Genomic DNA, 12,422 nt, shown 5'->3' with positions numbered 1-12,422 from the left:
TGTATTTTAGCTCTGGTTTGGGCTTTAAGCTGCTGAACATCCTTCCTGTGCCATCCTAATCCTCTTTTTGGCCCTCTTTGTCAGCTGGGTCTTCTGTGCCGGGACGATCTCTGGGTAGTTTTCCCCCAACCATCTCATTTTACAGTCTTGTTCTTTCCATGTTGCTGCATGTGAGGAATTCGACCATCTGCATGGTGGATGTGGGCTCGCCTGGGCTTTTTTTAAAAAATGTTTAAAAATGTTTAAGTAAATGGATGATGGTAGACCTGCCTCAGGAAAATGTGTTGGGCTAATCCACACACATTTTCCAATACTTACACCACAACAAATTCATAGACCCATTTACTCTGGCATGGACACAGCCTACAGGTACAGCCCACACCTGTCATATTTAGTGGAATATGACAGGAGAGGAGAGCACAATGTCATACCAAGGAGGGGGGCGGGAGCTTCCCTCTGCCATGGACAACCTGATTAACTGACAAGGGCTCCATGGAACCACCCTGCTCCCTTTGTCATCACTGCAGCTGGTGGCAGCGAGTAACATACCGATACAGGATACTTTAAACAGGCCCCCATGGGGCTTGGCTGCAGAGGATAACAAAGGAGACAGGAAACCCAACAAACCTTTCATATGTAACTGTGTTAGCCTGAAGCCAGCTCCCATCCCTCAAAATCAATGACAGTGAACTGACATTTCTGAGTGTATTGTTGCAGTAGACCACCCCAGCTCGAGGGACCCCGTTCATTAGATACAAAAATGTAGTTTGCAGAAGCCAGAGAGTCTGGTCTCTCAGCAACTTCAAGGGAGATCTGCCGAGAAGGTGGATGGGAACTAGAATCACAGGGGAGTGAGCCTACAACTCTTTCTGTTGAGAGAAGGGTTCAGACATATTGGTTGTATGACACCCCTTGTTCCTGTAGAACCACCTTACCTTTTCCTGTTGCAAAGCACTCTGGTTATGCCATCACACACACAGACAATTGTGGGTAGGGACCCCAAGATTGGTTCACTAAGGTAGGCTCAGCCTACACCAATCACTGTGGCGCACTTGGCTAATAAGAATGAAATCAGCTAAACCAATAATCAATGAAGTCTGATTCATGAGGCAAGTAAATACGTTTAAATGTGGCTGTGAAAGAAAGCAGGATCACCAATGTTTCAAATTAAGGCAGAGAAGGCATGGCACTCGTTTATGCTAGAATGCGCACTGGAATTGGCATATTGCCACAGCTGGGATGATTTTATTTTATTTTATTAATACTTTCAGGCACAAAACCCTTTTGTATAGACATGGTTACTTGCAAGAACAGTTCCAAGCATAGGACATAGCATAGGACATAACACTAATAATTAAATTTAAATCTTAAAAAAACATTCTCATAATGGAGGAGAGTTCAAAGCACATTTATATATTAATTACACTAATTGTGTACCATTGAGTTCCCTAAACAAAGAGAGTTCATAACATGCGTACAAAAATGCAATGACCTTGCATTCACCATCGTTAACAGCAAACTGTCTACAGAAATCAATTAGCAAATGCACCAAACCTAACATTCATTAAGGGGAGGCAGCATAAATCAAGTGTTCTCTGTCTTCACAAACAGTGACAAGAAAGATCCCACATTGTTTGTCACCTGAGCATCCCAATGACATTGCCTCATTTCCAGAATGGTTATCTTCCACTCAAAATATTGCATGTAGCAATATTTATTATTAATGATAATAATACTTTGCATTTATATAGCGCTACGAATCCTCAGGCATCTGAGCGCTGCTTATTATTAGCAACGGTGTGTGGTTCTCATTTATCTGATCTCGGAAGGATGAAAGGCTGAGTTTGGCCCTGCTGGGATTCGAACCTGCATCGGCAGGCTCTGCACGGATGTCAAAGCGAGTGCTGTACTCGCTGTGCTATCTGACTGGCTTATTATTATTATTATTATTATTATTATTATTATTATCATTATTAATAATTGTTATTATGTCAATAGTCGAGCAAATTCAAGAATCAGAAAATACAATCAAAGCATGTTTTATCATTGACCCCGGATAACTGCCTGAGGAGTGATGTACACTGATACTCAACTCTACCTCCCAGCAGTTAACTTAATACCCACCATGCAGGAATGCATGGGACCATTTCAGGAGGAATGCCATTAGGACCAGGCTTTTCTTTCACAAATCGGAGGAAAATGCAACAGAAACAAAAGTAGGCACTATGCAGTACATACAGCAAACTTATATCAATCTTTGAAAATAGTGAATAAGAATATTCAATGATGTTGGGAATTAAAATATCACTCACGTGCAGCCAATTTAAGAGATGGGAAATACAGACTATGACCCCAGCATGCTCTGTGTCACAAATAGATTTCCCTTAGAAGCCAACGAACCAGCCCTCTTCACTTTTCCACATTCCCTCAACTCACACATATTACACACACCCAGAGATCTACTGCAACAGCCCACCAAAAACACACAAACCACACACCTCTCTAATCGTGCTACTAACCCAATATCTGCAGATAACTATCAACTCAGACACTGGACGCCACCCTACTGGACACAACAAGCCCAGTGCACACAACAAGGCACAGCTAAAAAGCTCAATGCACAGACGCCAGTTGATCCTGGTTCTGCACACATCAACAGATGAGCACAACCTCTACCCTATCCCTCTCTCCCTGACTAACCAACCCCACCCACTTCTCTTAGAGCCACGTCGGTGCCTGGAGACCATGCAAATGGCAGCGCTGCACGGTATGAATCAACATAACATAACATAACGTTACATGACATAACATGTCATTCTATGTTTCTAAAAACAAACAAATCTTGTGGGCACCTAGAAGAACATATGGTAATAATGTACACATGGGCCCATGAGCACACAGCATATTCATGTCACCAAAAGTCTCAGGCAGTGTTTATGAGATGAGGCTCTGTTGTAAAGTACGTACAATATTGCAAGAGAGAGGCCTACCTTGGGTCCTGGATCACCCTGTTCTCCCCGTGGGCCTCTTGGTCCGGGGCTGCCCTGCAAAGGGAAGAGGCAGAAAAACATGACTCATATGTTCATTCATCTAACAGAGAACAAAAAAATAAATATTCGCAACATAATTTCTAACTCTCCACATGGCCTTCTTCCTGTAGCACAGATCCCCTCCTCCAACCTGTGTCTCCTCTCAACACGTCAAAAGGTTGAAATACCCTAAGCATCATGCATGAACATGACTCGCAATGATTCCTCCTATTAATGGCTATGATCCTAAACTATCAACACTTTAATCACATAGATTGATCCTTTTGGTGAAAGAAATCCATAACCATCAACACCTGCTTCATAGGGGCAACTCTTGGTTGTGAAACTAATCTGCAACCACTGATACATGCCTCAAATCATCACCTTCTCTTGGTGGTACCTCTCAACCGTGAACATGTGCCTCACAGTGCTTTCTCCTATTGGTGGCCATCAACATATGCCTCATAACAGTTTATTTTCAAAGAGATGATATACTTAACCATCAAGTGATGTAATACACTCACATATCCAACTGTGGGGACAGCCCTAAACCATCAAAATGCATTCACGCTGACAACTCTTATCGGCGGTAATTGTCCTCAAGCATCAACAGGTGACTGGCGCTGGCATCTCTGTTTAGTGGAAACGATCCTCAGACTTCAGGATGTGCACCACAGTAGCATCTCTATGTGGTGGAAACTGCCCAATCCTACAAAGACATGCTTTGCACCAATCTATTCTATTGGTCGGAACAGTCCTCAGCGGTCAACATGGACCTTGCACAGTCTTCTCCTATCGGTCGAAGCCACTCCATAAATGGCATTGATCACATCACTTCACGCTGATGGTATAAAGTCAAAGCTTATGTGACTGATGAGTTTCACTTGGAATGCTCTCCATCTAAAATGGAATCTCACCCCAAGTTCCTTTTGTGTTTTGCAGAATGTATGTCCCTATTGATGCGAGCAACCTTTTTTGGTTCATTCGTTTCTAGGATATAGTTGCTAGCATGGCATGCCCCAGAACTGGATGGACCCCAGCCGGCCCACAAGGCTGGGGGCCTCCAAACAGCCCATTAAGATGAGTATCAGCACCCTCGAGATAGATGGGGATGCAGATTCGTACTCTTGCATCAAATAATAATGACAACTCAATAGTTTGGCAAAGGGTGTCTGTTTAATGACAAGTACAGAAAACGGGGAGTTCAATGAACATCAGCAACCGCTCGATCTTCCTTCTCGCTTAAACTCCAACTAATTTCAGAAAAACAGCATCATTTATACCAAAAACTCATCATCATTGATGTGTAATCTTAAAAACCTAACATGCAACTAAATTGGTTATAGGAAGGTAACTTTAATATAGGTACTATATCTGTATATGGTAACGGGGAGAGGGGATTGGATAATAATGTCAGGTGGGGCAACTAAGCCCTTCCTTTCAAACTGGCCACTGTAAACATCACAAAAAGTATGACGTCCTATTGGCTCTACTCTCTATAGGACCCTAGATTACATGGTCCACTACGATTGGGTTGGCATTGAGCCGACACATAATTTTCCACTTGCGCTTAGCAGCATGCAGAAGAATGAGGCCAGGTGCAGGGAGTAATTCTGTACCCCAGCTTCCCTCCAATTTATGTTAGAGCCATTCATCACCGCGATGGCCGTGTGTCAATTACTGCCTTGTAGTTTGGCCTTGAGTCTGCCTCTTGGTCTGAGAAGGTTAAGGAGGAGGAGTACGATAAGGCTCTATGCATTTCTTTCGGCCTGCCTTGCCACGTGACTAGGACACCGTGAAATAGGCCTCTTCTTCGTGCAATTTTTGTATTTGATTTACTTCTGTTAGTCATTTACCATCTGCGGCTTATCTCCACCTTGCTGAACAGGAGACTCTTAATATTCTTCTCTTAAATCGTAGGCATTGCTAGTCTATTCCACTCTGACACACCCTTGGCTTCCTTGCATGATTACTTTCAGCATGATTTCTCTCCATCTTTAATTCTTGAATTGTTAGCTGAGGCCCTCTCCTCTTGAGACCTTTAGTAACCTAGATTCGATTCTGCTCATGTGCGTAGTGGATTTTCGCTCATCTATAAAGTGCTTTGAGGTAGATATGTGTAGTTGGTGCTAGCCGCAATCTATTTTACTATTAAGCATAAGCAAGCCTTTATGATTTCTTTGCTTCTTGCGGTTCCCTGCGTATGTACACGTTTAAACTGGCTTAATGTCTTAATCGTGCATATGGCATAAGTTTCTTTATCTTTAAATCACCTGTTTCGCCTTAAGTCAAAGATGTCACTTATCCCTGGCATTTCGTCTCTTTATCAGCATTCTTGGGTCATCATATACCCTCTCTGTTTGTCAGTCTGATCTCTTGTGACGTCACCAGTCATCTTCTTTTAGCATCTTCTTGGCTTCTTTGGGTATTCCATTCTGACAAACGTCCCTTTGTCATTTCTGTAGGTATGGATTTCTCAGTGGGTACCTTGCTGTCCAGGTATGCTTAGGTGCCGGTACTTCAATAGGTGCTGTTCTTCCGATAGGCACTGGGCAGAGTGTGATGCTGGAAATGCATCGGAGGGACAGGGCCTCCGTATCCTTCTCCTTTACTGCCTTTTTATCTTGTGTTCTGTCATATTTTCCGCGCAGGAGTTCATGTGGGACTCCTGGCGGTGCAGCTCTCTCTCTTTTGGTTTGATGAAAAGACCCGTGGGATACCCTTACGGCACCCATGTGTGGGGGGTACCACCCTGTGGCCGTAGTGTATGTTTTTGGGCACCTGTGGCTGCCCCGCAGAGCAGGGTATGGGCTGGTGGCAGCTCTGTGCTGACTTTGACAGGTGCGCTGAGTATCCTCCATTTTGGGATCCCCAGGCCCTGCCATTGGAATCTGTTGATTCCTGATGGAAAACAAGATGGCCCCTGTGGCCTCTTGCTTTCTATTCCCTATCACCTTGTTTTCCCAAAGTCCTGGGAAGCCCTGACTCTGTCCCTTCCCCTTGACTGGCTGTTGGGTGGAAGTTCCATATATGGTGTTGTTGTGAAGTCCAGTCCAGACTGACTGGAGCCTTCCCAGTGACTGTATGTTGTGGGTACGCCCTGTGGGTGGGACCTGGGTGAATGGAGTGTGTGACCAATATGCACTTCTTGTTTCCAGTCCAGACTGACTGGAGCCTTCCCAGTGACTGTATGTTGTGGGTACGCCCTGTGGGTGGGACCTGGGTGGATGGAGTGTGAGACCAATATGCACTTCTTGTTGTGGCTGTCTGGTTTCTGGGATGAGAGACAAAGACTGAGACAGCCCTGCCCGAAACTGGCCTGAATGCAGTGTGTAGTGTTCAATGGCTGAGTACTTGTCCCAATCCACAAGTTCCTGGCACTTCGAAGGGGGTGGCTGGGGTATGGTTGATACTTGGTACTTCCTCTTAACCCCAGTATAAGGTTCTACAGATATTCAATGCTTCTGTGCACCCTGCTTGTGTCTGGATCAAGCCACTCCCCTCTAAGGGAGCTCTACCTAGAAGAAAACAGACATCAGGAGTTGCTTCTACCCAGGGTGGACTGGGACCCAGAGGTGGTGAGCACAGACCACCAGACAGTAAGCTGCAGGGCATGTGCGGTTCCCCAGGTGGTGCCCCTGAAAATGCGCAGGCACGAGCCCTGGTGGTGTGAGCCCGAAGAAAAGAAATGTGCAGTAATAGTAGCCAATTTAATGCAAACCACCCAGGTTGGCTGGATGTTCGTTTTCATTCGATTTCCTGATGTATGTATCCTGCCACTACCCTAAGAGGTCCTATGCCCCGAGGCCTGCCAGGGAATGTCCAGGAGGGTCTTCCAGCCCTACTTATACCTTATTTTAAGTGAACTTGAGTGATCCTTTACAAAACCAGACGCTAAAGCACCTTGCCTGGTTTGCTAAAAGCTTATGTACATTTCTGGATTTCAGTAATTAAAATGCTTAAAGACTTTGCCAGAATAGAGTCATTTAGGTTCAACAAATGGAATGTACATAGGAGTCACATCCTGTGTAATGCGATCAGAACAGTGGTCTTTTCAGCCCTTAGTATGAATGTGTGGGACTAATATTTACTATGTTATAAAGACACATCTAGAGGGTGGAATCTGAATGAAATGGTTCAGCAAATAATGCAAGTCCCACGCCATGTAGGCTGTTGTAATAGGCCACAGGTGACCCAGGGGTTTCTCGTCCCAGGGTATCGGGCTGTGTAAATGAAAGTGGGTAAGTAGTGATACAGTTTGAGTGATTGGAGTGGGTGTTAGCTAAAATGGGAGACTGGATGGGTGTAGGTTGAGTGAGAGACCTATTAAGCAAGCCAGAGAAAGGGTAGTTTGAGGAATGTGAGTGAATGCGCGGGTAGACATTTGAATGAGTGAGTGGATGAGTGAGTTTTACTTGTGGAGTATGCAATGCACCAGTGATTAGATATAGTGCCCTTCCACACCCAGGACCACCTGTAGAAAACTGGGTCAGTAAACAAATGGAACAGGTTTCCCCTCTAGAAAAGAATTATTCTATCCTTGAAAACTTCCCCAGTCTTTCATTAAGCATTTTTCCAAGAAACCTAAGGCAATGTACTTACTGAAGGTCCCGGTGGCCCTGGTGGTCCAGGGACCTCTGTGCTGCAAGTGCAGGGAGGGACTACAGCAGGGCATGTCTCCTCATCACGCTACAAACAAAAACAAAAACAACCATATTAGTCTAGCGATGGAAGAGGAAAAGAACAAGAACAGGAAGAAGAACAGGAACAAAAGCAGAGAGGAGAAGAAGAAGGGAAGAAAAGAAGATGGAAAAAAGGAGAAGAAAAGAAGATGGAAAAAAGGAGAAGAAAAGAAGATGGAAAAGAGGAGAAGATAAGAAGAAGGAGAAGAAGAAGAAGGAGGAGAAGGAGATGAAGAAGAAGAAGAAGAAATATACAGTTGCCTTCAAACATGGCTTCCAACGGTAATAGACTGACTTACCTATAGAACAATCCGATTCTATAATCTACTGAAAATGTTGCCTCATGAAAGGCCACTGTTTAATGCACGTGCCATGAAACATACATGCTCCAGATCACAAAGGAGTGCCTACAGATAGGCGTGGAGTTCAACTTTCTGAACATTGCACTGCCTTAGAACGGGCCATCCTGAGATCGCCTGCCTCAGAAAACACACACTGAAGGGCTGAGGTGTTTGCTGCCTTTCCCTATCTCTGGCTTCCTACTCCTGAGTAATTGGAATGACTTGCAGCTGAGGGCACCCGGCTCGTGCCACCTCAGGGTAACACCATTTCCAGAGACATGCAATAGCGATATTGCAAACCAGGGCACAGACACCTGATTGGATATTTGTGACATGCGGCTGCCGCAGGTCCAGACTTGGAGCTATTGACACAGCCCCGTGCTGGATCATGCCCCCTGCTGGAGAATGCAGGGGGCTCTGCGTATCTGGATTGGGGAGGAGTGAAACAAGCCGTGGGTGGGGGTCCAATACTAGAAGAGCTCGAGGGAATGCTCGGGTGAGAGAGGCACAGATGCCAGTTATCTGTGCAGCTCAGTGTGGAGGTGCCAACACTGGGTGATGGGCATGGATGCAACCCGCCAAGGAAATGAGAGAATGCAGGTGCTTGAAGAGTGCTCACAGCTCTGGGTCACCAGGGTGAGCTGTAGGTCCAGTTTGAGGTACTTCAGCAGAGTTGTGTGCATGGTCCGAGTAGAATAATGTTTGTTTGTTTATTGATTTGTAAGGCGCACCAAACCCTTAGGTAACTGGGCGCACAGCATAACAAGAATACTTAATGACGAGAAGATGGAGGAAGAGGATCTAGTACAGTGTGCAGGATGTGCACGTCACTCCTCTCCGTGCGCTTCTTAGTTGTAGTTTCTTGGCAGTAGGATCCAGAGTCCCTGCTGCTTGAAGGCTGCCTTGAAGGCTGCCTTGAAGCCTCCCTATGGCTATAGCCTCAATGCCGGGTAAGAGGGACCGGTGGCAGGCCGATACATCGCCCCTGCAGATGCTAGCCCGGTGTGAGATGGAGCGGTATAGGAACAATGGAAGGATGCCGTTACAATTTTCTAGGCAGAGCGAGAACGGGCTCCTTACTGGGCTTTTGGGGTGGTGGCTCGTGGACACTGTACTGGCGGCAGCATCAGCCAGGAGTGGTTGAGCAGTTAGCCTGCAATACTGTGGCCTGCTCTCATTCGCTCCCTGCGTTTTCCACCTTGTAACAGAGACACACAGGATCCTTTTCCGCCATGCCAATAAGGTTTCTGATTGTCTGGTGCATATTTGCTCTGGCCTGCAGCCTCTGCAGAATATATGTTTGTCACCAGGGCTTTAAGTGGCCAGGGGCCAGCTGAGGCCGGGTCCAGCAGTCTACTAAAACAGCTACAGAGTCAGGGCTCCATCTAGCAACTAGAATCGGCCAAGCAGTGTCCTCGGTGCACTTCAGAGGGCTCACAGTAAGCAGTGGGTGCTGTGTGGGGGATTTATATTATCTGTGAAGCATTCAGGAAAACCTTGTCAACCTGTGCTCAGACAGAGCAGCTGCAGCCTAACACCCGTAAGCAAACACAGTCCAAATAAGTGTACACTGCTTGGGGATTGTAGACATTTTACTGTTAGGGTGAGTGTTGTGACAAATGAGTTTGGTGTGTATTACATGCTCAGAAGGGCGTCATGCTTGACTCACAGACATACTTCAAATATACAACTGTGTGGTCATTCATATGTTCCCAAAATGCTCTTTGATAATTGCCCGGAAACTATATTAGTATCATTTTCCACTCTCCCCTTGCTCATAGGTGATTTCTTAATAGAATGAGTGTTTTACTCACTGGGTGATTTGTTTATATAGTGAGAGAATGAGTCATTTACAAACCACAGAGACATAGATTTACAATGAGCAGGCTGCATGCAAAGAATCCCATCAGAGACCGTGCTGAGTGGCCCATGCTGGCAAGGTCTCCTGGTTTATTGCATGGGTCAAGCGGTGCCCGCTTTAGGTCCTGCCCACTACTATATAGGTCATGCCCAACATTTAAGCTGCAAGCCCCTGTTGGAGACCCTCCTGGATTTCGCACCCTGCTTGCACTGTTAGGCACTCAGGTTACATCATGGATGTCTGATGGCCCTTTCACATGTGGTGCCCTCTGACCCTATATCGTGTAGGCAGTTTCTTGCTGCCGCCGTTCTTGCTATGCACCAGTTCACCTGTATTATCTCATCTTTCCACCATAGACACTCTGCTCTCCTGACCTTTATTTATCTGGGCCTAATTACTTAATTGCCATGTAATCATGACTTCTGTTTCTACATTCCTCTCAGCACCAACCTGCCCTTTGCAAGTGCTCTACAAAAACTCAATAAAATGCAATCAATCAAGAGAAACACCTGCCAATTATGTGATGGCGCATGTTGGTGCTGCCGTGCGGTTCGTCACTGACTGAGCAAGGTGGTCCCACGTGTCAGCAATAAGGGATGTTGTCAGAGCTGTGTGGGTGTGTTTGTTTGACGCGCGTATGCTACATTACCATCTATTGACACGTCTAGGCGACAGGCACGGGTCACTGGCGTGGCTGTGTCCCCAGTCAGTTCTCTTTCCCTCCATCTCTCTGTTCTCTGTCTCTTCTCTATCTGTCTTTCTCTCTGTAGCCCACTCTGTTTCTGTCTGTCTCTTGCTCTCTCTATATCTGGCTCGCTGGCTTCCTCTCTCTCTTTGGCACACGCATCTCTTAAACTCATCAACAGCACGCATGTGTAAATGCGGAAAGAGAAAGGTGCAGGCATACCACTGCAGGCACGTCGCAGCAGCCCTCGTCTTCTGGCCAGTCCGCACTGCAGACAATCAGGAACGACTGGAGCTGGAACTATAGGAAGGAGAAAGGAGCGCCGTCACTATAATTGCACAGGCACACACTCAGACTGCAGGCACCCTGGACCACCTGGATGTGTGTTCACAGAGATGACAGAGGAGAAAGTGTAATGTAAGTCACTGGTGTGCTGCACCACTAGTTCCATGTTTTAAGGTGCTTACCTTTTATTCAAAGCCTCACCAAAAGTGTCTGCCAAATGTAGCATTAGCTCAGCTGGGATAATCAAGCAATGGCCAGCACACTAATGACCACACAAACGCATGCCTGTAGTTCTTAGCAGAGCCTTTGTTATGCATGGTGGGGTATGACCATCTGAGAGAACCCACACTGCTCCATCTATCAGGCAAGTAGCACAATACAGCTCACAATTCAAGGTACTACTAGCTTTCACATGCAAACAAGGATCGATGTTATGTCAATAGTTCAATGTCCTTAACATCATCCATGACAGCGAGTTAGAAGTTTGCGACTAAGAATCTCTCTACCTAAGTGACTTTATCACACAACTTGTTTTAGTGTGTGCCTCAAAGTGGTGAAAATGCAGAGGTGATAAACACTACATATTTTTATATCTGGGATTTCTAGTTTTCCATTCAGGATGTGGAAAATAAATGAACACTTACCTTGGTATGGCTTAACATGTGTCAGTAAGGATTTGCATTACTATGCAATTTACATTATAGGCATCAGCAGCACACAGAAGAAGGGACATATGTTACCTCTGTTTTTTAGGTTTATTTTCCAGCAACCCACCAGGGAGACAAGGACCATAGGAACAATGGACCAGAGGAGGAAATCACAAGGGAGTTAAGGACCGGAGGAGAGTGCCTCTAAAGAGCATCCAAGGAACAGAAGGGTGACTGACCAGAGCACCGAAGGACCAGAGCACAGTGACTCAAAAGGGAGCCAAGGAAGAGAGGGGTGACTGACCAGAACAGCCAAGGGCCAGCTGGGAAACTGGCACAAGGAGAGTGACCCAGCAGGGAACCAAGCATTAAAGGTGCAACAGACCAGAAGAGCATCTCACCAGGAAATAGGGTTGCACGATGGCTCCATGTCACGATGGACATGCTAGTCCATTCCAGGGCTTTGCTTTTATCTTAGTGTTACCTCAGTCCATTGTATTCAATTGAAGTGACTGCTGCTAGATTATTATAGTCAACTAACATGTACACTGAATGTATGGTGAGGATGTGGGCTTGTCAGAAGTAATTAATGTCTGTTTTGCTCAATCACTGTTTTTATAAAAACGATTATTTATTAAGTGAAAGGGATGCAGTGATAATATCAAAAGAATATTAAAGCTTCACCTTTCATAGCCCGATTAACTTCCTGAACTATCAGAAATGGTGTTCCTCACATGAAGCCGGATCTGCGGCTTAGTGGACTAATGCAATCACTACAAGGACCTGTGTTTGACCTCATGGTCACAAGTTTGAATCCCGGCAGGTGTACTCAGCCCTTCATCTTTCCGAGGTCGATAAAATGAGTACCATTAAGTAGGGTAAAAATAAACAT

General features: G+C 45.6%; 1 protein-coding gene across 1 annotated transcript in view; it reads right to left on the bottom strand.

The window, feature by feature from the left end:
• The window catches only part of COL20A1 (collagen type XX alpha 1 chain), a 686,383-nt gene that overhangs the window by 138,579 nt on the left and 535,382 nt on the right, over window positions 1–12,422 (bottom strand). The window contains exons 29-31 of the mRNA XM_069650801.1: window positions 10,821–10,898; window positions 7,632–7,718; window positions 2,991–3,044 (exon numbers count right to left, since the gene is read on the bottom strand). Coding sequence (XP_069506902.1) covers window positions 2,991–3,044; window positions 7,632–7,718; window positions 10,821–10,898 — 219 coding nt within the window. The remainder of the gene's footprint in view (window positions 1–2,990; window positions 3,045–7,631; window positions 7,719–10,820; window positions 10,899–12,422) is intronic.

Source organism: Ambystoma mexicanum, chromosome 3p, assembly GCF_040938575.1.
Source record: "Ambystoma mexicanum isolate Mex_15411 chromosome 3p, UKY_AmexF1_1, whole genome shotgun sequence".
Classification (NCBI taxonomy): Eukaryota; Metazoa; Chordata; class Amphibia; order Caudata; family Ambystomatidae; genus Ambystoma; species Ambystoma mexicanum.
The sequence above is the reverse complement of the archived record's forward strand: the minus strand, read 5'-3'. Positions and strand labels throughout refer to the sequence as shown.